This window comes from Centrocercus urophasianus, unplaced genomic scaffold (assembly GCF_019232065.1).
Source record: "Centrocercus urophasianus isolate 14NV4802_14NV808 unplaced genomic scaffold, USGS_Curo_1.0 seq_19, whole genome shotgun sequence".
Classification (NCBI taxonomy): Eukaryota; Metazoa; Chordata; class Aves; order Galliformes; family Phasianidae; genus Centrocercus; species Centrocercus urophasianus.
In genome coordinates this window covers 21,314,612-21,335,698 of record NW_024884744.1, presented here as the reverse complement: position 1 = coordinate 21,335,698, position 21,087 = coordinate 21,314,612, and the positions used below count along the sequence as shown (strand labels likewise).

Genomic DNA, 21,087 nt, shown 5'->3' with positions numbered 1-21,087 from the left:
GGAGCCTTTGAAAAAGCTACTTTCTGGGGAAGTAAAATCGCATCCTCCATTCACACAGACACCCCCATGGCCACACAAACCGATGTCAAAGGAGTCGGGCGAGGTCAGGGTCCCCAGTCAGCCCCTTATGCTCTGCTGCATACAGCACACCTCTGCTCCAGGGAGTGAGGAAATGCCCATTGCCTGCAGGCACTACACGCCACTGGGATCTGAAGCTGGAACAGGAACAAAGTGACACAACTTACTGTGAGAAATGAGACAACCAACTGCCAGCACCAGCACCCTCACCTCAAAGTGACACAGTGCATAGGCATATACACACACACACACACATCATTTCTTTGCCACTCACACTAATTCCATGGCTGTGTTCTATGACCACTCATCACAAGGCAACTATGGGGGATTTCCTTGCCCACAGCTTCCACAAACCTATGGAAGATGGCAGGTCTCATGGCAGCTTTCTACTACAGCCAGTCAAAATACAGGCCTCTCTCCTGACTGCAGTGCATTTACTGCACAACCCCATACACCCTTACTTTGTAATCCCTATTTTTCTGGATAACGCCGTTCACAGTTCCACAGGGTGCTTCTGAGAATCACAGAAACCGAATACAGAAAGGACCCCAAGGGCCATCGAGCCCAACTCCCGACTCCACAAAGGACCAACTTAATCCCAACTCCGCGTTTGAGGCGCTGTCCAAGCGCTCCTTGCCCAGCCCTAGCGGCATACAGACACACGTCACCCCACCCCAAGTACCGAGACCCCCGGCAATCCCCACCCATCCCCAGGCCTGCCTGCCTGCCTGCCTGCCTGCCAAGGGATCGCGGCCCCGTCCGCCGCGCGGGTCGCCCCGGTAACCTCACCTGCCGCCGGCCGCCACGCACCCTTCCGGCTCGCGCCGCTCCTGCCGCTTCCGGGCACCGCGCTTCCGCTTCCTAGCGAGAGGCACCTCTCCGCCATAGAGTTGTGAAGGGCGGAGCAGAGCGTCACCGCGCCGCCATCTTGGGGCGGGGCGCTCCGCTCCACCCTCCTGCCGCGAGCAGCCCAGCTGGGAGCGGAACTCGGTCGCTCTGGGAGGGGCTTTAGGCAGGGCGCGGGGCGGACTGATGTGCCGGCGGTGTTACCGCGCCGAGTGGAAACAGCTCCCGTTGTGCCGCTCTCACAGCCGCCCCTGAACCCGCGGCCCCCGGGGACAGACATCGCTCGGCCCCGCCCCGCCGCGTTGCCCGGGAAACCCCGCGGGCTCCAGCCAATAGCGCGCCGCGGCCGGGTGCCGCCTCCCCGACATCTCGCGAGATCTTCGCCGCAAAAGCGCGTTCTCGGACTACACCCGCCAGAAGCCCCCACGAGCTGCGGTCACAGCCAATAGTGTGCGGGAACGAAGCGGGGGGCGGGACGAAGCAGAGCCAATCCGCCGTGGGCAGCGGCGGCGGCGGAAGCGCAGCTCGGTTCTGGGCGCCGGCGGCGCGCAGCGAGAGTCGGGGCCTCGCCCCGGGGCAGGTACGGCAGCGGGTGGCGGGCTGTCAGAAGCCGAGGGCAGCGATGGGGCCGGCGGCGGGTGGGGAGCGGCGGTGGAGTTTGCGGCAGGCGCAGCGCTGCGGACGCAGGGCGAAGCGACGGTGGGGCGGGGCGGGGCGGACCCGGGACACCGCATCGGGCTTAGGACGGGCAGAGCGGGGCAGGGCTGTGCCGGGCGGGTAGCGCCGCGCTCCCGAACACATCCGGGCCCCTCCGGGCGGCTCGGCGGGGCGGGGCGGGGCCTGGCGGCAGGGCGGCCCCCATTGGGCAGCGTCCCAACCCCCCCCCCATTGGTTCGGCGCCTCCTGAGGGCGCTGCTGCGGCCGCTCCTGAGTGGCCGCGCGGCACCGCAACCCATTGGCTGCCGCGGAGGGGGCGGGGCGAGGAGGGGGCGGGGCTTCTGGCGCCGCGCCCAATGAGCGGGGCGGAACCCTCGGGGCGCGGGCGGCGTGGGCGGCGTGATGCGCGCGGCGCGACGTAACGGCTGTTCTGTCGGCTCTGTCTGCAGGCGGAGATGAGCTCTCAGCAGTTTCCCCGCTCGGGCGCGCCTCCCGCTGCTTTGGGAGCCAACCCGCCCACCGGACCCGCCGGCGGTACTGCCGGACTCATCGCCCCCGCGGCCACGAGTAAGTGGGATGGGGCGGGGCTGTGTGCAGCCCCGGTGGGGGGAGGGGGAGCGGGAGCGGCGGGGAGCTTCGGCTCCGCTCGGCTCTGCGTCGCTTCGGCTCTCGACGCCTCTCTCCTCTCTGCAGCGAGCGATGAGTCAGTCCGTGACCCCGAGGTGGCCCCCAGGGAGCAGCACCTGGGCCCTGGCGCTCCTGCACCGCCCCGCGAGGAGAAGCAGGAGCCCGTGGTGGTGCGGCCCTACCCGCAGGTGCAGATGTTGGCCCCGCACCACCCGGTGCCTCCCGGAGCACCCGTGACGGTGGCAGCCCCACCTGCACACCTGGCACCGGCTGTGCCCCTCTCCTTCTCAGATGGGCTCATGAAGGTAAGGAGGGGTCGTGGATGAATGCATCTAGATGAGAAAGGCAAGTTGATTACTGATGAGGTTTTTTTCCCCTCAAGAAATTCTAGGGTAGCTGTAGGTGCGTTTCTTCTTTTAACCTGTATTAAAACTTGAAGTGCTGAACACGAGTCAAGGAGTTCCCTGTTTTTATTGTTTGATTTTTGTTTCTGTGCTCTGATGGCTCTGGATGGAGCTGTTCCATGTGCCACGCTGAGGCCTTTGTGGCATCACAGTGTTATCCTGGAGGGGTGGATTTCTTGCACTCCTTAGAGTGACTTCAGGGAAGTCTGAAAATGTTCTCTATGTGAGAGTGGATGAGAACATGAAACAAACTGCCGATGCACAGTGTGTAGAGAAATGCTACAGCCCCAACAGATCCATGCTTTGTGTTAGAAGCTGCCTGATTCCAGCACAAAACACACTCTCTTTGTCCCAGATGAAAATGGAATGGCTTTTCAGGCTCCTGGCCCTACTTACTTTTGGGCAAAGCTAGCTTTCCCCTCCACTTCCGGCATGGTTTCTCCAACCCTGCGTTGCCCCTGGCAGTTGGCAGCACTCCTGACACTTCTTTCTTGCAGCCGCCGCTGAAGCCCACCATGCCCAGCCGGCCCATCGCCCCTGCACCACCCTCGACCCTCTCAGCTCCTACAAAGGTTCCTGGACAAGTCACAGTCACCATGGAGAGCAGCATCCCGCAGGCTCCAACCATCCCCGTGGCCACCATCAGTGGACAGCAGGTCTGTGCTTTCTGCTGCAATCACTGTAAGGTCAGAGCAGTGTAGCACTGGCACAGCAGGTCAAGCTCTTGAAGCAGGGGGGGAGGCAGAGAGCAGGCTTCCCTGTCCAGTGGCCACTCTGTTGGTCAGTTCTGCTTGGAGCAATATGCTTTAGTTACTGCTGGCTCTGTAGAAAGCTCCTGAGTTGGTGTAATCATCCAACTGGCAGTGAGACTGCAATAGGAGAAACATATCCAAAGCTGTTACGTTCTTTAAATAATTAAATTTGAAGCCGGTGTGCCAGGGCACTCGTTGCAAACCCTCTGAAGTCTCAGGGCTTCTGTGTAGTGTCCTTAGGAGGATTTGAGTTTGGATGTGCTGTTAATTTCATGACTACTCATAAAAAGTCTAGCACTGTTAGAAAATGGAATTCATTTGTTACAGTGTTTGTCAGAGTGCTGCTGTTCATTTGACCTGAATGGCAAGGTGCTAGAGATCTGTGCCTTTAAGGTCACTGGTAGCAGAAGGGACATGTCTCAGGTTGGTGTCTGAGTGGCTGCTGAGAGTCTGCTGTGTGCCAAACAGAAAAACAGATCTCTCAAATGTTGACATCCTTCCTGTATGGTGTCAGCTGGCTCTGACTTCTCCCTTCTTTGCTTGCTTGTGATGCTCTTTGTAGCATGTATTTCTGCAAAGTCTTTTCTGTCTTTAGAAGTCTTGAGGTAATGCTGTCAGGATGGCTGTTAATTCTTATCCACAGAGCTCCCTGTTTATTTTTTGATATAAGTCTTTAATTCTGCAGGGCCACCCTAGCAACCTGCACCATATTATGGCTACTAATGTGCAGATGTCAATCATCAGAAGTAGTGCTCCTGGGCCTCCTCTACACATTGGAGCTTCCCACCTTCCTCGAGGTAAGCACTGAGCAGTGTGTGGCTGCCTGTTGTGCTTGCCTGCTGGGGCAACGCACCCTGTCTCTGAAACTCTCCTTACTACTGATATATGTGGTGTAGCGACCTCAATTGTTGTACTTTTGTGCTGTTAGCAGTGAATGTTTTCAAAGAGGGGAAAAAAAAAAAAAAGCCAAAAAACCAAAATCATACTGGTGTAGATTGGCCTGTTGTGCAGAATGTGATGTTCTTGGTAGTAAGCATCTCTCAGTGAACCACAGTGATGTCTGAGCCCTGTAGCTATCTGATAGAGGATCATTCCAGTATGCACTTATAGGTGCTAATATATCATGTGCATTTGCATTTGCCCTTGTGTGAAATGCTGATGCTAACTCCAAGCTCCTGTCTCTCAGGACTTCAGTTGCTGCGGCTTAAAAAACAGCAGGGCAGCCCTTTGCAAGAAGCTCAGTGCAGTGATTTCTGATAAGCTGCACTTTCCAAACGTTTATGAGTTGGGTCTCCAAGTTTCAGTTGGTCTGAATTTCAAAGCACCATTTGCATTTCTGTTGCTGTTGAGATCTGATATTATGCCACTGCTCAAGGGAAACAGAAGTGTTGTGTGCAAAGATCTGACTTCATGCTAGAATAGCTGGAGGGGCTGCAGCATTATTTGCAGCTGAAGTCAATGTATTTTTGGTCGCCTGAGTCCTGTAGGACAACCAGCATAAACCTGGGGTTTTCACTTAGTGTATTTTCTCTCCTATCTCTTTCTCTCAGCTTGCATACCGCTTTCCAACATAGTTTCAGTCAGGAATGTTTATGCAGTCCATCAAATGATTTCAAGGCTATTTGCCTTTCAGAGCAGTTTCACGTGATCAGGAGTCAGCAAACTGTGGACACAAAAAACCCCACAGCTCTCTGCTGCTTCAGTCTTACAAATTGTTGGTGACTTTTTCTCCATTTTTATTTATTGCAGGGATATTCCTGGTATCAGATAACTTGTTTCCCCATTAGCTCAGTGGTCAAGCTGTTTGAATTATTTCTTCTGATTTCTCTAGCTAGGAATAGAAAACTATCGGGTTTATAACATCGGGTTACTGTTGGGAATGAGAAGCATCAGTAAACCCAAGTCACTTAAAAGGGGAAAGGCAGACACATTTTATGAATATAAAGTACTTTTGCTCCTAGCCTTGCTTTTAAACCATTGTTATCTAAACAGAAATACATCCCAGTTAACACGAGGGCCTGTCTCTGCAGTGCTAGTGGAGCCGTTTGTATGCACTATTTAACATGCTTGGTTTGCTTCCCAGGTGCTGCAGCTGCTGCAGTGATGTCCAGTTCAAAAGTAACTACAGTCCTGAGACCAGCATCCCAGCTGCCCAATGCAGCCACTGCTCAGCCAGCAGTTCAGCACATCATTCATCAGCCAATCCAGGCAGGTAGCAGCCAGGCAGCTCTGCAGAACCACCTGCTCCAAGTTCCTCCTGGCATCTCCTTGCAGTCCATAATGTTTGTTGGGCTGAAGCTGTCAGCAGCTCTCTTCTAATTCAGTTTGTTGGGTATCCATGTCTGAGAGCAAGCTGTGAAGTGGTCCTGTTAGTCCCATGCTTACAAGTTGGGAGCAGGGCATACTAATAGTGGAGTTTTAGTCTGAAAGCCCTAGCATGTTGTGCAGATGGGTGTTTATTCTTAACTGTATTGATGTAGAATTTAAAAAAATAATAATAATAAATGTAGCATGCTGCCAAAAAGATCTCAGCTTCTACATTCGTGTTAAAGAAAGACTGTGGGTATCTGCTCTCTGTAAAGGTTCAAGGTTAGGGTAAAGGCTCCAATAACTTCATGCTTCGAGGTCCCAACATAATTACCTTTGCCTTCCTATATGTGTAGTAGTATGGGGTTTCAACCTGTTCTGAAGGAGCCTTTGTTGTTTCTCCTAAAATCCTTCAGAAGCACTGCAGTAATTCCTGTTAACCTTCCTGGTCGTTGGTGCCCTCTGTATGTCCTTTAAAAATCAGAGTAGATTTCTGCAGGAGCTTGCAGATCAAATCAGAAAGATTGAAGACATCATAGAATGCTGAAGCTTAGTGATAAGATCTTAAAAAAGGTGATTCTAGGCAAATAATTCCTACTTATTCTCTAAAGTGCAGAATTTCTTTTCTGAATGCCTGTCTCTGTTCTTGCAGTCTCGTCCACCCGTGACAACTTCAAGCACTATTCCTCCTGCTGTGGTGGCAACTGTCTCAGCCACGAGAGCTCAGTCTCCTGTTATAACCACAACAGCAGCACATGCCACAGAGTCAACCCTCAGGTAAAGATGATTAAGGCAATTTTTTTGCAGTCTGCAGTGCTCTGACTGCACAGAGGCTGTGGGAGGAGGAAACATGTTAGTCATCCTGAGCCGATTGTCCTCTGGATGTGGGATGGTACAGTACAAAAACAGGAGTGCTTGCACACTACGGAAGCTTTCAGTTCTGTGAATAGAAGTTACTATGAAGGTGAACTGTTGCACTGTGTTACAAAAATGGGCACAACAAATCAGTTCTGAACTGCTGCTTCCTGGAAAGCAGTTTCCTTTCTAGGAGCCTGTAGATAGTTCAGCCCATCTTTTTTTCCGAAGACACAGTGAAGAGTGACAAGTGAATGTTGTAAAGCATCCCTGACAAGAAGAGCTTTTATACAGAGCTACTTAGAGCAGACACCTGCTGAGGACAGAACAGTGCAGTTTGAGTTCCTGATGTTGCCTCACCATGTTTTTGATAGCAGTGCTGTTTTGAGAGAGGAAGAAAACAGAGCCAGACGCATCACTTTGTCTTTCAGATTTAGCATCCACAGAATTATCTTCATGATTGTTTTTCTCTCCAGCCGGCCCACCCTGTCTATCCAGCAGCACCCACCTTCTGCAGCCATCAGCATCCAGCGGCCAGCACAGCCCCGCGATGCGGCCACGCGGATCACACTGCCATCCCACCCAGCCATAGGAGCACAGAAGCCACAGCTCCACACCATGGCCCAGGTAGGCTGCTGAGGGGAAACCCTTCTGCTGCTTTCGGGCATCGTTTGAATTCACATTTGGGTGGATAAGATGAAATTTGGGAAAGGAACGTCAGGTTAGAAATTGATGTTCTTTACAGTCCATGCGGCATGAATCCAAGCTGAGTAAATATCAAAAATCCCTTCAGTATCTATCCTTTAAGTACCTAAAGGGAGCCTATAAACAGGAGGGGAGTCAACTCTTTGACAGGGTTGATAACAGCAGGACAAGGGGAAATGGTTTTAAGTTGAGGGAGGGAAGATTGAGGTTGGATGTCAGGGGGAAGTTCTTTACTATGAGAGTGGTGAGGTGCTGGAACAGCTGCCCAGAGAGGCTGTGGATGCCCCGTCCATCCCTGGAGGTGTTCAAGGCCAGGTTGGATGGGGCCCTGGGCAGCCTGGGCTGCTATGAAATGGGGAGGTTGGTGGCCCTGTGTGTGGCGGGGGGTTGGAGCTTTGTGATTCTTGAGGTCCCTTCCAACCCTGTCCGTTCTGTGATTCTTTGAAACATGTGGTAGTATTTTAACTTGAAGCTTTTCTGCTTTTAATAGAAAACCATTTTCAGTACTGGTACTCCAGTGGCAGCAGCAACAGTGGCACCTATTTTAGCAACAAATACCATTGCTTCAGCAACCACAGCTGGTGAGTGTTCATAATGCTATTGTGAGAGGGCTGTGGGTTGTTGAGGTTTTCTTGTTGTTTCTCTACGCTGAAGTTGGAACCTAATTCGATCTGAGGGAACCTTCCTTTCTGCTAAAGATTGCTTTTGGAAGTGTGTAATTAGAATCTAGGAGAGAAGTTGCTGAGCTCACCAAGGGGTTGTCTGGGCTGGGTTTTTTTGCTCTTCATTTGGATGTAGATATACTTCTGTGTGATTGAGCTCTGCACAAATATCTCGTATGCTCCTTTTTTTCTTAGGTTCTGTTTCTCACACCCAAGCGCCTACAAGCACCATTGTCACCATGACAATGCCCTCCCATTCTTCCCATGCTACAGCTGTCACGACCTCAAACATCCCAGTTGGTGAGTGATTTCAGTTCCAGGAGAAATGTGCACTGGGTGCTTTGGTTATACTGTTTATGCTAGCAATTTTTGTGTGCGTTGGCACATCAGGGATGGGAAGCAAATCAATTCAAGCTGGGAGAAATCAGCTAAAGGTCTGCAATGGCACAGCTTATTTCAGTGCCAGGAAGAAATAGATGTTGTAGGAGGAATAAGTAATAAAATGGCTCATTAACTTCCTCAATTGAATTTTCAGACAAACGTAGGCTTTTGGGCATTGCAGAACCTGCACTGTATGCACTAGGAGTTGTCACTGCTCAGTGATAAGGCTTTCTTAGCTGGTTTTTGTACAAGAATCCCAGATTCTTGAGGCATTGGGTGCAGCTCAGTGTGTTCATCTGAAGGTGAAACAGCTGAAGCCTAAAAATGGCGAGCTTATATGCAGACATCCTGGAAGTGCAGTCTGCGTGAGATGTTTCCAACACATCTACTTAAGTTTCCTTTGTTCATCTCCTCTGTTCTGCCCACTTCCTTTTGTTGCTCCCTTGAAACTTTTTAATATCTTTCCTGCTATGAATTTGTCTCTGTGTGTATTTGCCTACCATGTATTTCATTTCCCTTGGTGTCTGTCAAGTTTTGCTTTGAAAATATTGATAAATAAATTATTGACAGCAGGAAGGATTGAGCTGATCATTGGAAGGAAAAAATAAGCAACTTCACTAAAGTTCTGGAGTTACTTCACCTCTTAATAGTTAGAAGTTACAAAAACATTTATGTCTTAGAATTCTGGTACAAGTGGAATGGAGAAAGTGTAAGATGGATTTGTTTAGTTTTCTATGTTTCTTCTTAGCCTGATCTGGTGGTTGGTGACCTGCACATAGCAGGGGGTTGAAACTAGGTGAGCATTGTGGTCCTTTTCAACCCAGGCCTTCCTATGATTCTTCCTGTTGAAGTAATGTATCATCACTGGATAGGAAATGATTGGAGGTTGGGGGCACCTTGGCAGTGGGGTTGGGGGTTTGTGGTTTGGGGTGGGTTTTTTTTGTTTGTTTTTGTGTAGTTTTTTTCAGTGTGGTTTGTTTCTGCTATTTGTTTTGATTTTTGTTTGGGTTGTTTTGTGTTTGGTTTTTTTTTGAGAACTAATTGTGACTTTACAACTTTTTCTCTGACTGATGACACGTTTGTCTTTCTGCAGCTAAAGTGGTTCCTCAGCAGATCACACACACTTCTCCCCGGATTCAGTCTGACTATACAGCAGAGAGGAGTAACCTCATACCCCTCTCCAGTCACCGGGCATCTCCAAATCCAGTAGCAATGGAAACCAGGAATGACAACAGGTGGGGAAATAATATCTCTATGAATAAGAGAGTGCGAGTAGCTTCTGTGTGTTTGCTGCTTGTCTGGTCTCAGGGCACGAGTCTTGAGAGAGTTTTGGTAGTTCTGAATTAATCACAAGAGCTAATGAATGCGATAGCTTATGACAGATGACAAAAATTGGGCAGCTGCCCGAAGACAGGAGTTGGAGGTAAGCAGATGAAGCGCTGTGACGCTTGTTGTTCTTGCTGCCTGCAGGCAGTCGGTGCCTGTCCAGTTCCAGTACTTCCTACCGACCTACCCGCCCTCTGCCTACCCGCTGACTGCGCACACCTACACCCCCATCACCAGCTCGGTGTCCACCATCCGCCAGTACCCAGGTGAGGAGCTGTGGGCTGAGCTGGCCGAAGCTTTGCTTGCTTGTTTGTGTACCAGCTTCAGCGTTGGGAGCAGCTGAGAGGCTTGCGTGCTCCTTTCTGGTAACAGAGCACAGGGTCTGTCTTCTGCTTTCCCCTAAGCCTACAAGGAGCACTGAGTGGCTTCAGAGGCCTGCTACACACAGCTGATAACCATTTTGTTGTGAGTTCCAAACCTGATATCCAGAAGTTTGTCTCTTTTAAAGTATCAGATTTCACAAATCAAAAAACGAGGGAATTCCTCCAAAACAGATGAGCTCATTATGCATCTTCATTCTCTGACATTCTGAGAAGCCTGCTTTTGGTATCTTTTCATTTGAATATACACTTTATGAGAGAAGCGTGAGTTGAAAACAGGAAGCAAGTTGCATTGCAAGCTCTTGGTGTTCTGTTTACCAGAATCAGGCAATAACCAGTTTGAATTGTTGCAGTAGTTTGCAGAGAAGCAAAAAACAAAACAAAACAAAACAAAACAAAAAACCAAAAAACCAATCACATATCATGTGAGCAAATGCTGTCATCCCAAACTAAGGTCATTTTCTTGAGACAAAAACTTGGAGCACTTCACCTTGCTGAGTAGCTTAGGATAGATGTGGTGATTTCCACAATCCAAACTCTAAGGAGATGCCTGATTTGGGTTTTCATAGTGTGTCTCCTGGTGGTGTGTTACTCCTGACCAGTACAGTGGCCTTGGAAGGACGTGGAGGTTGCAGAGTCCATTTGCTGACTGGGAAAATATGCGTAGGGAATTGATGTGTTACAGGGGTCTGTTCTTCATTAACAACACTGAAACTTTAATTTCACTGTCAACTTTCAGATCTTGACTGTAAGTCATGGGCTTTGGGGTGATTGGATGAGTTGGGATAGGGACAGAGGGGCTTCCTTCTGTACCTTCCTGCATTTTGAGCAGTGTTACTGGGCACTGACAGCTGTGGTTGAATGGTTCCAGAGCCCTGGATAGAAATGCTTTGTTTGTTTGTCCTGCCCTCGGTTGGTGGGGGGGAGAACAGCAGTGTGCTGCTGGGCAGCAAGGACAGATGTCACAGCAGTCGTTCATGCTGCCACTGGAACATCGTGCGAGTCCACAAAGCAGACCATTAGGAGTTGCAGTATTGGTGGCATATGGGGCCAACGATAGGCTAACACTAATCTTTAAGAAAGATGACCTTTCTTCATTGCCGGAGGTATTTTGCTTGTTACATTGATTTGAAGCGTCAATTAAAGGTGTTAATTAGGGCAGTAACTGGTGATACTTCAAAGCAGAGAACACGGTACAAGGAGGGATGCAAACCTATGCTGAGGGCAGCCGTGGAGGACTTAGCTAAAAGTACAGAGGAAGCTTCTTAAAAGATCACTGATATGAGAGGTGCCCGTGTGTTTTGAGGAAGGATGTTAGCTTTGGCTTTCTGAGAGCCAGTTGTGTTTACACAGCCTCCAAAATGACTTTGTTGGATGGACAGTTCCACCACGAGTGTTTCACCTAGAGTACCCCTGGCAGAAGTGGTAAGCAGAAGCCATTTCCGTGGACCTGGTGCTGTATCTTAGTTTTTAGAGGGTCTGGTCAGCACAAGAACTTGATGGAAATCCTGTGACAAAACCAGCTCATTCAATTGAGAAGGCTCTCAATTGTTAGTGGACAAACTGAGCGTTGCAAGTTAGCACTTCATTCTGTGCACGGCTGCAGAAACGATGTTGCTGTTCTGTGACATTTGGAGCTCTGGAGAGCCACAGGTAGTCCAGCGTGGCTGCTAAATGCTCCCTGTGAGAAGTGCAGCACACCTTGTGGGAGACCTGGAAAGATACAACCACAGTTGCATAGAGCTGTACATTCAAATGAACTGGTTGAACTTTTAACTGTAGGTGCCTTACTGGGAACACCACATAGATTATGTGTTCATTCTAGCTGTGGGACCCAGTCTGTAATTGCCTGTTCTGAGTCAGATAAGATTGCATTCTGGGTTAGAACACTTTGTCCAGCTGTGTGAAGGGGAGCTGTTTTGCTGATGTGGGAAGTGAGTTGTGTTTTAAGGTGCTTACACTTGGGTCTGTCTTCTCCACGTGCTTTTGTACAGCCAAAGATGTTAATTTTATTAATTGATGTAATGAGTTCTGTGGAAGACTGTATTTTGAAAAGAATTCCTTTAGGCTTCTAGTGTATTTAAGCAGGAAAAGTGCCAACTATTGGTGCTTGGAGACTTTGTGTAAAAATAAGCAATGAAAAAAATACTGTAGTGAGCAAAAATAGCACACAGGTTTCTGAGACTGGGTATAGAAACATAACGTTAGCGTGACTTCAAGGCAGACCTCGATCTTCGTTGTTGCAATGTGGGGTGGGGAGAAAAAAAGTTCAAGCAAAGTGGAGACAACGTGGCCTCTCTACTCTCAAACTCATTCCTGCTTCAAACTAACTTTGGGAGTACCTATGGGGTGAGAGGTGGTGGGGCTGAAGTGCCAGGCCAGGCCTGACAAGCTGTCCGTGTTGCTGCCCGCAGTTTCAGCCCAGGCGCCCAACTCTGCCATCACGGCGCAGACGGGTGTGGGGGTGGCATCCACCGTGCACCTCAACCCCATGCAGCTGATGACTGTGGATGCATCCCACGCCCGCCACATCCAGGGCATCCAGCCAGCGCCCATCAGTGCCCAGGGCATCCAGCCAGCGCCCATCGGTGCCCAGGGCATCCAGCCAGCACCAATTGGGACTCAAGGCCTGCACCCAGCTGCACCCATTGGCACGCAGGGGCTGCAGCCGGCGCCCATCAGCGCTCAGCAGCCCCAGGCTGACACCAAGACCTCAGGTGAGTGGTCAGAACCCGTAACTCCTGTGCAGTGCTCTGCCTCAAGGGCTTCCTTTAACTCTGGGTTATGACTTTGTGTGGTGGATCTCGAGCGGTGCCAATGCTCAACACCAAATACACCCCTGTGTGTGTTCTCTTTCACTAAATACTCAGTGAATGCAATTCATTAGTGTTCTTCAGGCACACTGGGTAGAACGTATGGGTAGCATTGGATGGGTTATATGAGCAGGAGAAACTTGACAATGCGTTCAGCAGTTCAGTATGGCCTTGTGGGAAGAGCCATTTACAAGCAGATCCTCACTGAACTGTTGCAGCTGTGCGTTGGGTCACTGCAGCAGTAAAACACAGCAAGGTACCTCCAGTTTAGATTGGTGTGATCAAATCCCAGTGATGGACTGAAGGAAGGGGAAAATAGCAGCCAAGAGCATCCACTCTTTGCAGTGCTGGCAGATACCAGTGTGACTCCCTGCCTTGTTGTTCTGCATGTTTGTTTTCCTAGCAGGGCTTGGCAAGAAGCTCAGAATATGAGCTGCCAGCTCTAAGTTGCCACGTGGCCTCCACCAGCAGACCCGTTGTGTTGGTGACCTCCCTAGCAATTTTTGTGTCTTCCCCTTCTTCTGGTAAAAGTATTTCTGTAGCCAGCAGTTGTTAGACAAGGGGCAGTTACCATCTGCCCTGCAGCAGGCCTAGACAGCAGAGTGCTAGTAGTTAAGGTGTTAGTTATGAAGTAGTCTGAAAGTGCTACAGCTGAATATTGAGCGAGTCAAAGGAGCAGAGGGACAGCATGTGTTCTGCAAACACCTGCTTTGTTGTCAAACCTCCTTCAGTAACTGCTCCTTCTTCTGTTCTCTCTGCTCTGCCAACATCCATCCTTCCCAGCAGTAGTCCTGGCAGATGGAGCCACCATTGTAGCCAACCCTATTAGCAACACCTTCAACACTGCTTCTGCAGCGACTACAGTTGTACAGACCCACAGCCAGAGTGCCAGTGCCCCAGCACAGGGCTCTTCCCCGCGCCCGAGCATCCTCCGCAAGAAGCCAACCACAGATGGGTGAGTAAGGTTGAAGGGGGGACACAGAAATGACACCTCTGTTCAATCTAGCCCAGCTACATGGAAGTACCTTAATGTGAGTAGGAAAAGTCCAGGCAGGTTATGTGGTCAGCAGTGGATGCAAGTGATCTGCAGATCTGTGAAACCCATTTTCTTCTCCTCCAGGACAGATCATAGTTGCTTCTTCCTCTCTGTAATAAGATGTCTCTAGCTTCAAAAGTGACCTTTTAAGGGAAAGTGGGTTTTGTTAATCTAAGCAAGAAAACCTCAAATCCAAAGAGGTCAATTACTAAAATTAGAAATCCGTGCTTTGATTTCAGTGCTTTCCTTGGAAGAGTCTGTGGATGAATAGTAAGGATGGATTAGTACCCTGCTGTGAAAACTGATTAGGAAAAGGGGAGGGAATCACTTAAAATACTTCATGTTCTCTGGCTTAATTTTAAATGCCTGAATAAAAGAGGCAGGAGAAAGCATTAGAATTAACAATCTACTTCCTCCTTACTGAAGACTGAAAATGTTTGGAGCTGATATGTTCTATGAGGCTAAAATTGGTTTTGTTTTTTTTCGTTTGGGTGGAAACCTTTAAGGCAGAGAAGTTGCAAGCAGTAAAAATGAAGCATAAATTAAAGAAGCAGATGTAGATCACTGAAAAATGTTTCCATTTGAGAGGCTGATTATTTGGAAGACAGTCTCTCTTTCAGCCTCACGGGGGACTGAAAAGTCTCTTAAATGTTTTTCTGAATGCAGGACTGAGCTGTCTAACATCCACATGCAGGGTTTGGAGATCCTGGAGCCAGCCTTTGACACAGTCTACTCCAACTAAGTAAAGCAGTTGCCTGTCTTAGTGCTGTGCTGCCTAATTCCAGGTAGTTTGCTCTGTCCTGGGGTTGTGCAGGACATTGGTGTGGCCGGATCTCCCTTCCCCTCCAGCCACCACATCTAGAGCCTGGCGGTCTCAATAAGATGCCCTGACTGGCAAGGTGAAAGTAAGGCTGGTATTTCTTGGAGAAACCCCAAACGTGAGGGAGTCTCAGCCAGAGCAACCAATCTCTTATCTTTAAAGAAAATAAAACTTAGAGGGTTGGTTAAAAACGAGACTTTCCGTAGCAGATCAGTTAGAGTGAGTGCGTGCAGAGACACATTTGACTTCTAACCTGGGTTTGGCAGGAGAGGATTGATTCCTTTACTTTCAGTGGTATTTATCTTTGTGTCAGAGGTGGGAGTTTTAGATCTGCCCTTGTCTTGCAGCCTGGCAGTCCGTAAAAGCTTAATTCCACCTCAGCCACCTGAAGTAGCGAGCACACGTGTTGAGAACACAATGCGGAGCACGTCTGGATCACCGAGGCCTGCTGGGTAAGGCAGAAAACCAACTGCATTGCACTGGCTTCCTTTGGTGTGTCTGATCTGTGGTGTTTGGGCTTTTTTTTGGTTAAAGGTGCTTTATATTTGTCAGTGTGATGATTTTGAATGGACGTGATTCTGTTACGAAGCTGAGGCAGTAGGCCTTTAAAGGATATGGTTATGAGCTTGGGTGAGGATAGTGACAAGAAAATAACCATGCTGTGTTAAAGGCTGCGCTGTGGAACTTTATAATTCTTTGACATTAATGCTAAAGGAAGTTGAATGGATCTTCTACCTGCTTCGGTTGTATCCAATGGCTTTCTAAGTCACTGTTTTAAAACTACAGTTTTAAAACTGTAGCCCACAGTGTGAGCTCTCGCAGAGAGGATGAGGGACAGTACAGCTTTGGTAAACATTCTGCTTGTTTGCATTGTGAAACCGTATCGCTCCTTTTGCGAGTGTTTTGAAGCCATCTGGAGTCTGTCATGAGATTTGCTTGTACATCAGAAGAGAAGAGCACCTTACACAAAGGGGTTAGAAGAGAGCACAGCTGAGATGATACACTCTCCAGCTACTACAGCCAGGTGTTACTGTACAGGAAAAAACTGATCGGAGTCCACTGGGCTCATTTACTTTGTGCTAGAAGGTCGTGACTGAAATGCAGTTGACATCAGCTTGTTTTACTTTCCTTTTCAATGTCACAGTGCCAAGCCAAAACCTGAGATTCACGTGTCCATGGCCACTCCTGTCACAGTGTCTATGGAGGCAGTGTCCAACCAAGGCAGCGAGCAGCCCACCATTGCAGTCCCTCCTTCCTCCCAGCAGCCCCCTTCTGCCATTCCAACCATCATTGCCGCAGCCAGCCCCACCTCGCAGCCTGCAGCAGCTCTGTCCACCATTCCAGGAGCCGTCCCAGCTGCTCCACCGACTTCTACCACAATTGTAGCTGCACCTGCTCCTCCAGCAACCATGAGCGGGGCCCTTTCAGCAGTGCTGGGACCTGTGGTGCCAGAGATAAAAATCAAAGAGGAGGTGGAGCCTATGGACATAATGCGACCGGTATCTGGTAGGTTGTTTTTAAGCACTGAGGTGTTTCTCTCGTTGAAATCCTAATTTCTCCACTGTCTCAATACCAGCAACCTGACAGTGGAATGACATCTCTTCCATGATGGCACAGAACACAAGTCGAGGGGTTCCTTCATGCCTTCTTTTTACAGTCCTCTTCCCTGCCTACTGCTTTTACTGTATAGAACATGGGATTTGGTTTTGGTGGTGTGACTAAGGTATGACATGCTGTGTGAGCAGAGTATGAGGTCTTAATGGCCCAGTAAATAAAATGGAAAGCAAAGGCTTAGGTTAAGCTGCCAGTTGACACAAGTTAGTAACTCCTAGGAGGAAAGGGCTTGCAGTGTCTGAGAGGGTTCCTGTCTCAAGTACTAAGAACTGCAGAATAGCAACTAAGCAAGCATCTCTTGAGTTCTTATTTGCCATCACACAGAATCACAGATCACAGAATCACAGAATCACCCGGGTTGGAAGGGACCTCAAGGATCATGTAGTTCCAACCCCCCCTGCCTAGCAGGGCCACCAAACACACACATTCAGATCAGGTTGCCCAGGACCCCGTCCAACCTGGCCTTGAACACGTCCAAGGAAAAATGTTCACGTTCCTGTGAAAACCACTCGGGGTTGGGACTGCTTTCTTCATTTTCAAACAATCCAGTTGCAAAGAGTCTGTATGAATTGCGTGCTTAGAACACTGTCAGCAGCAGTGCTGGTATAATACAAATCAGTACAGTTAATCTCAGTTGAGATTTCATCCCAGAAATTCTGCTGCGTATCACCTGGCACACTTGCTTCAGTCATGGCTGGTTGAGCTCTTCCCTGCAAATGTGAAGGATTATTATTCCTTCAAGCTCCTGCTGCTATGCCACCATGCTCCAGAAGTGTGTTAATTTGTACAGTAGCCTGCTGACATAGGCTGTTGGCCTGGCAGTACAAGCACACTTGCAAGGCACTGCAGTTGTGCTTTGACTACATCTGACTCTACCTGCATTTCCAAGGGGACTTGCCTGTTTTTGACTGTGATCCATGGTGAAAGATCAATTCAAAGATGTTTACTTACCACGTGGGAGATATTAGCACGGACTCCTTTTCAATAGCATTCAGTTGCTGCAAGCCTTGAAAATGAAGGAACTGAGTGAGATCAGTCTCTTGTCATTTTTTGTTCTGGGGATGTTAGAGTAAAGGCATTGTCCTGGTGATGGGCCCTGGCTTAGTACCTGGCCTCATATACACAGAGGTGAACTGCATCTGTGGTGGAATCCACACTTCTCACAGTGCCCTGAAAGAGATGGTGTTAAAGCATGGTACTGTTACCTCTTTGCTACTGATAGTTGAGGTTCTTCTCCTTTCTCTCCTCCCAGCAGTCCCTCCATTGACTACAAGCACTGTCTCTCCATCTCTGGCATTGCTGGCCAACAACCTTTCGATGCCTCCAAGCGATTTGCCACCTGGTGCCTCCCCAAGGAAAAAACCCCGTAAGCAGCAGCACGTCATCTCCACAGAGGAAGGGGACATGATGGAAACAAACAGCACTGATGATGAGAAATCTACTGCCAAAAGCTTGCTGGTGAAGGCAGAGAAGCGCAAGTCTCCTCCCAAGGAATATATAGGTAATGTCATCTCTGGCATTCCTCTCCTCTCTGAATGCCTGTATTTACTTGTTCTCCTAATGAAGGCAGGCTGTAATTCTCCTGCTTACAAAATAATACAGACTCCAAATACCTGCTCCTCTGTATGGTGACGCTGGGGACTTTGTACAACACAGGGCTCATCCATTTGCTGTCACAATGGCTGCCGTGCTGATCTCCCACTTCCACCTGCTCCAGGTAGTGACGCAGCTCTCTGTGAATCCTTTTGCAGATGAAGAAGGTGTGAGGTATGTCCCTGTGCGTCCGAGGCCGCCCATCACGCTGCTCCGCCACTACCGCAACCCCTGGAAAGCCGCCTACCACCACTTCCAGAGATACAGCGACGTGCGAGTGAAAGGTCGGTGTGCTGCCTGAGCCCGGGCACTCGGCACACGGCTGGTGCCTCAGAAACAGTCTTGGCTGGCTGATGTTGATAAGCAGCCCTACAGGAAGGCTTTGCTCACAGTTTGGAGAACAAGCGTCGGTCATGTGAGCTAATGACTTGGTTAGCTAGGTGGTGCTTCAATCTTTTTCTCTCTCGAGGCTGAGAAGAAAAGGGAAGGATTTTCCCTTTTATAGAATCAGACACAACCGTCTATCTGTCTAATTAGTGTAAAGTCTTACGTTACTGAGAAATGTATTTATGTACAAGGATAGAAACTGCCTAGAGAAATTCTTAAGCAGACTCTATGGTGATATGTTATGGCTTAGCATGCAGGCTTTCGTACTGCCTAACAATCCTGCCAATGTAATCAAAACGTTCCCAATTTAGAGTAGCGAGTCTTACGAGCTAACAGATGGATCTGGTGGGTTTCTATGGAATGTTTTTTCTAGTAAGACAAAAATTGAGATCAGATTCTGTCCTTCGGGCTTTTTGGCTTATGTCGGAATCTATAAGCAGATTGGGTTTTTCAACTGTGTGAAGACGTGAAGGAAGGAGCAGATATGTATGTCAGCAGTGTGAGGTGGACTGCTGGCTGCTTCGTGTACAGTGTTTGAAACAGCACTACATTTTAGAAAAAGGAAAAAAAGTAGTTGAAAACAAAATCTGAAAATACAGATAACCCACTGATGAGTGAGAGCAGCCCTCGGGTAACATGGCAGACGAGTAGTTATTTTCCTGTCCCAGTCAAAGGGTTGCTGACTCTTACTTATTCGGATGTGTGGAAAGCAGGAGCTAGGTTGAAGTTTTTGTTTGAGAACAGAGGTCTGATGGACTCCTGAAACTTGAACATGTGTTTGTGTTTTTTGGTGACAGAAGAGAAGAAAGCTATGCTCCAGGAGATTGCCAATCAGAAGGGTGTATCCTGCCGTGCACAAGGGTGGAAGGTCCATCTCTGTGCGGCACAGCTGCTGCAGCTGGTAGGTGCATGGGACGTGCCAGCTGTCTGTACCACGGGGAACATGGAGCTCTGTAAGGCAGGATGTTTTCACAAGCTCAGTACATGCTCAACCTGACACAGGGATGCCATAAGCTGGTGTGTAGTGCCCAAAGGGAGTGGGACACGCTTTCCCCTTTCTCAGGAATGTGGCGTAAGTGGCTTGGAAACTTAGTGTTGATTTTGATCCAGACATAAGAGCTGATGTATTTTGTACAGATGATCAAAATTGGCAACTCCCTCCTGCTGATGCACAGGTCTGAAGAAGCGTCTGTTTGGGATGGTGCGGCTGATCTGAGGAGGCAGCACTGATCCACATTCCTGGATGCTTCTGTTTCAGGTTGGGGGTGAGGTAGGTGCTCTGCATTCTAGCACCAAACTCCCCAAAACCTCTGCATTCCTGGAATAGTATTGTGAGAGACAGGGGAAACAGTTCTGGTTAGGTTCCATGTTTGTTCAGAAGTGGAGCAATCCTGTAAACAGGATGTTTAGTAAGAACAATAGTGCCACACTCAACATCAGAGGCTCCATCTTCTGAATTACTAACATGAGCAGCTGAGAGGGATTTTTGTCTTCTCTGCGTAGATTTCTTAATGTGGGCAGATGTTTTCTGGCCTGGTGGTGAACCTTCTCATGAAGTGCTGTTGTCTTTTAGACAAACCTGGAGCGTGATGTGTACGAGAGACTGACTGCCTTACAGGAGGGGCTCATACCTAAGAAAAAGGCAGCAACTGATGATGACCTGCATCGAATCAATGAGCTGATACAGGTAGGCTCCTATGGCCTCTAAGCTCAGAAGAATTGTTCTACCTTTAGTAATTGCAGCAGGATATTTTCTGATGAAGTGCTAAGTCTGGCTTAAAAACAAACAAACAAAAAAAAAAACAAACAAACAACAAAAAAAAAAACAACACTTCTGTGTCATCATTGAATGGTGACTTTATAAAAGGTAGTTTGCGTTGACTATTTAGTCTGCTGTTAGTGATGATAGTATTTCATTTCAGGGGAATATGCAGAGGTGTAAACTTGTGATGGATCAAATTAACGAGGCTCGGGACTCGATGCTGAAGGTCTTGGATCACAAGGATCGTGTTCTGAAGCTTCTGAACAAGAATGGAACTGTCAAGAAAGTATCCAAATTAAAGCGAAAGGAGAAGGTCTAAAGCCAGAATAATGACTCTGGAACTGGAGAACATGTACAGAACGGAGTTGAGACCTTTTGTAGTTTGAGTTTATTTTTAAGCAGAGCATCTGAATAAAAAGGATGAGTTTAGAGAGCAGATGGCAACAGATGGACATGTAAAGCCTGGTGACCCGAAGGGATTGTCAGTGATCTGTCATAACGAACAACGCTTTCTCTCAGGCTCATTCCTTTTTCAAGTCTTTGCAGTCTCACTTGTTTAACCCTCCTGATGTGTCAGTGCCTACTAATTGGAACTAGCGATGCAGTGTGGTGGGCAGTGCTCTCCTGTAACACAGAGTAAGGGTGAACGGGGTGAGGTAGGTGTGTGAGCACAGATGGCCATGCTTTAAAGCACTGAACACAACACTGCTTTCCGTTGCCCCGTTCAGTTCTTCTGACCTTCCAGTGTCTGAAGGAGCCTTTTAAAACCAGTGCCACTGCACCGCGATCAGAGCCTTCAGTGGGTCAGAGGTCCCAGCTGTCAATTTTAAAAAGGAAACAAAAAACAAAAGGGGGGGAAGTGCCGGGGGGGTGGGAAATAATTTCCAAGTGGTTTTTGTAGTGTCTGTGTGTGTCTCTGTGGGTGCTCCGAGATGCTTGTTTTGAAGTACCTCCTGCAGCAGGGTGCTTCCTGTAGCTGGTGTAACGTTAATTTTATGTACCACATACATCCCAAATATGAATAAAGGACTTGGAGGTTTTTGTATGTGAGCTGTTCGTGTACCTTTGTGCCAGCGGAACTA

The 21,087-nt window shown here is 48.6% G+C and overlaps 2 protein-coding genes across 9 annotated transcripts in view; one reads left to right on the top strand and one right to left on the bottom strand.

Moving 5' to 3' along the window:
* UGGT1 (UDP-glucose glycoprotein glucosyltransferase 1) overlaps positions 1-964 on the bottom strand; it is a 45,002-nt gene extending 44,038 nt beyond the window's left edge. For 2 of the 4 annotated variants that reach the window (XM_042820658.1, XM_042820660.1), the window contains exon 1: positions 81-180. Coding sequence is in view for 1 of the 4 variants with exons in the window: in XM_042820661.1 (XP_042676595.1) it covers positions 811-964 (154 nt within the window). In the remaining 3 variants the exon portion in view is untranslated. Of the gene's footprint in view, positions 1-80; positions 216-810 lie in introns of those variants that run through there. The other 2 variants (XM_042820661.1, XM_042820659.1) reach the window with 2 other exon arrangements.
* A 480-nt stretch (positions 965-1,444) lies between these two features.
* SAP130 (Sin3A associated protein 130) lies at positions 1,445-21,050 on the top strand. Of its 5 annotated transcripts, none has more exons than XM_042820917.1 (21): positions 1,445-1,504; positions 2,031-2,148; positions 2,275-2,513; positions 3,110-3,268; positions 4,050-4,161; positions 5,448-5,572; positions 6,324-6,448; positions 7,003-7,153; positions 7,722-7,812; positions 8,089-8,193; positions 9,368-9,509; positions 9,745-9,866; positions 12,395-12,697; positions 13,577-13,748; positions 14,997-15,101; positions 15,794-16,155; positions 17,519-17,764; positions 18,015-18,140; positions 19,041-19,144; positions 19,817-19,930; positions 20,166-21,050. In XM_042820917.1, the coding sequence occupies exons 2-21, from the start codon at positions 2,037-2,039 to the stop codon at positions 20,322-20,324; spliced, it is 3,174 nt and encodes a 1,057-aa protein (XP_042676851.1). In that variant the 5' UTR covers positions 1,445-1,504; positions 2,031-2,036; the 3' UTR covers positions 20,325-21,050. The 5 variants fall into 5 exon arrangements, with proteins under 5 accessions (XP_042676851.1, XP_042676853.1, XP_042676852.1 ...); XM_042820919.1 differs by lacking the exon at positions 20,166-21,050 and adding an exon at positions 19,381-19,513 and having other exon boundaries at positions 17,516-17,764; positions 19,817-19,904; XM_042820916.1 differs by lacking the exon at positions 1,445-1,504 and having other exon boundaries at positions 13,580-13,748; positions 17,516-17,764.
* Positions 21,051-21,087: the final 37 nt, after the last annotated feature.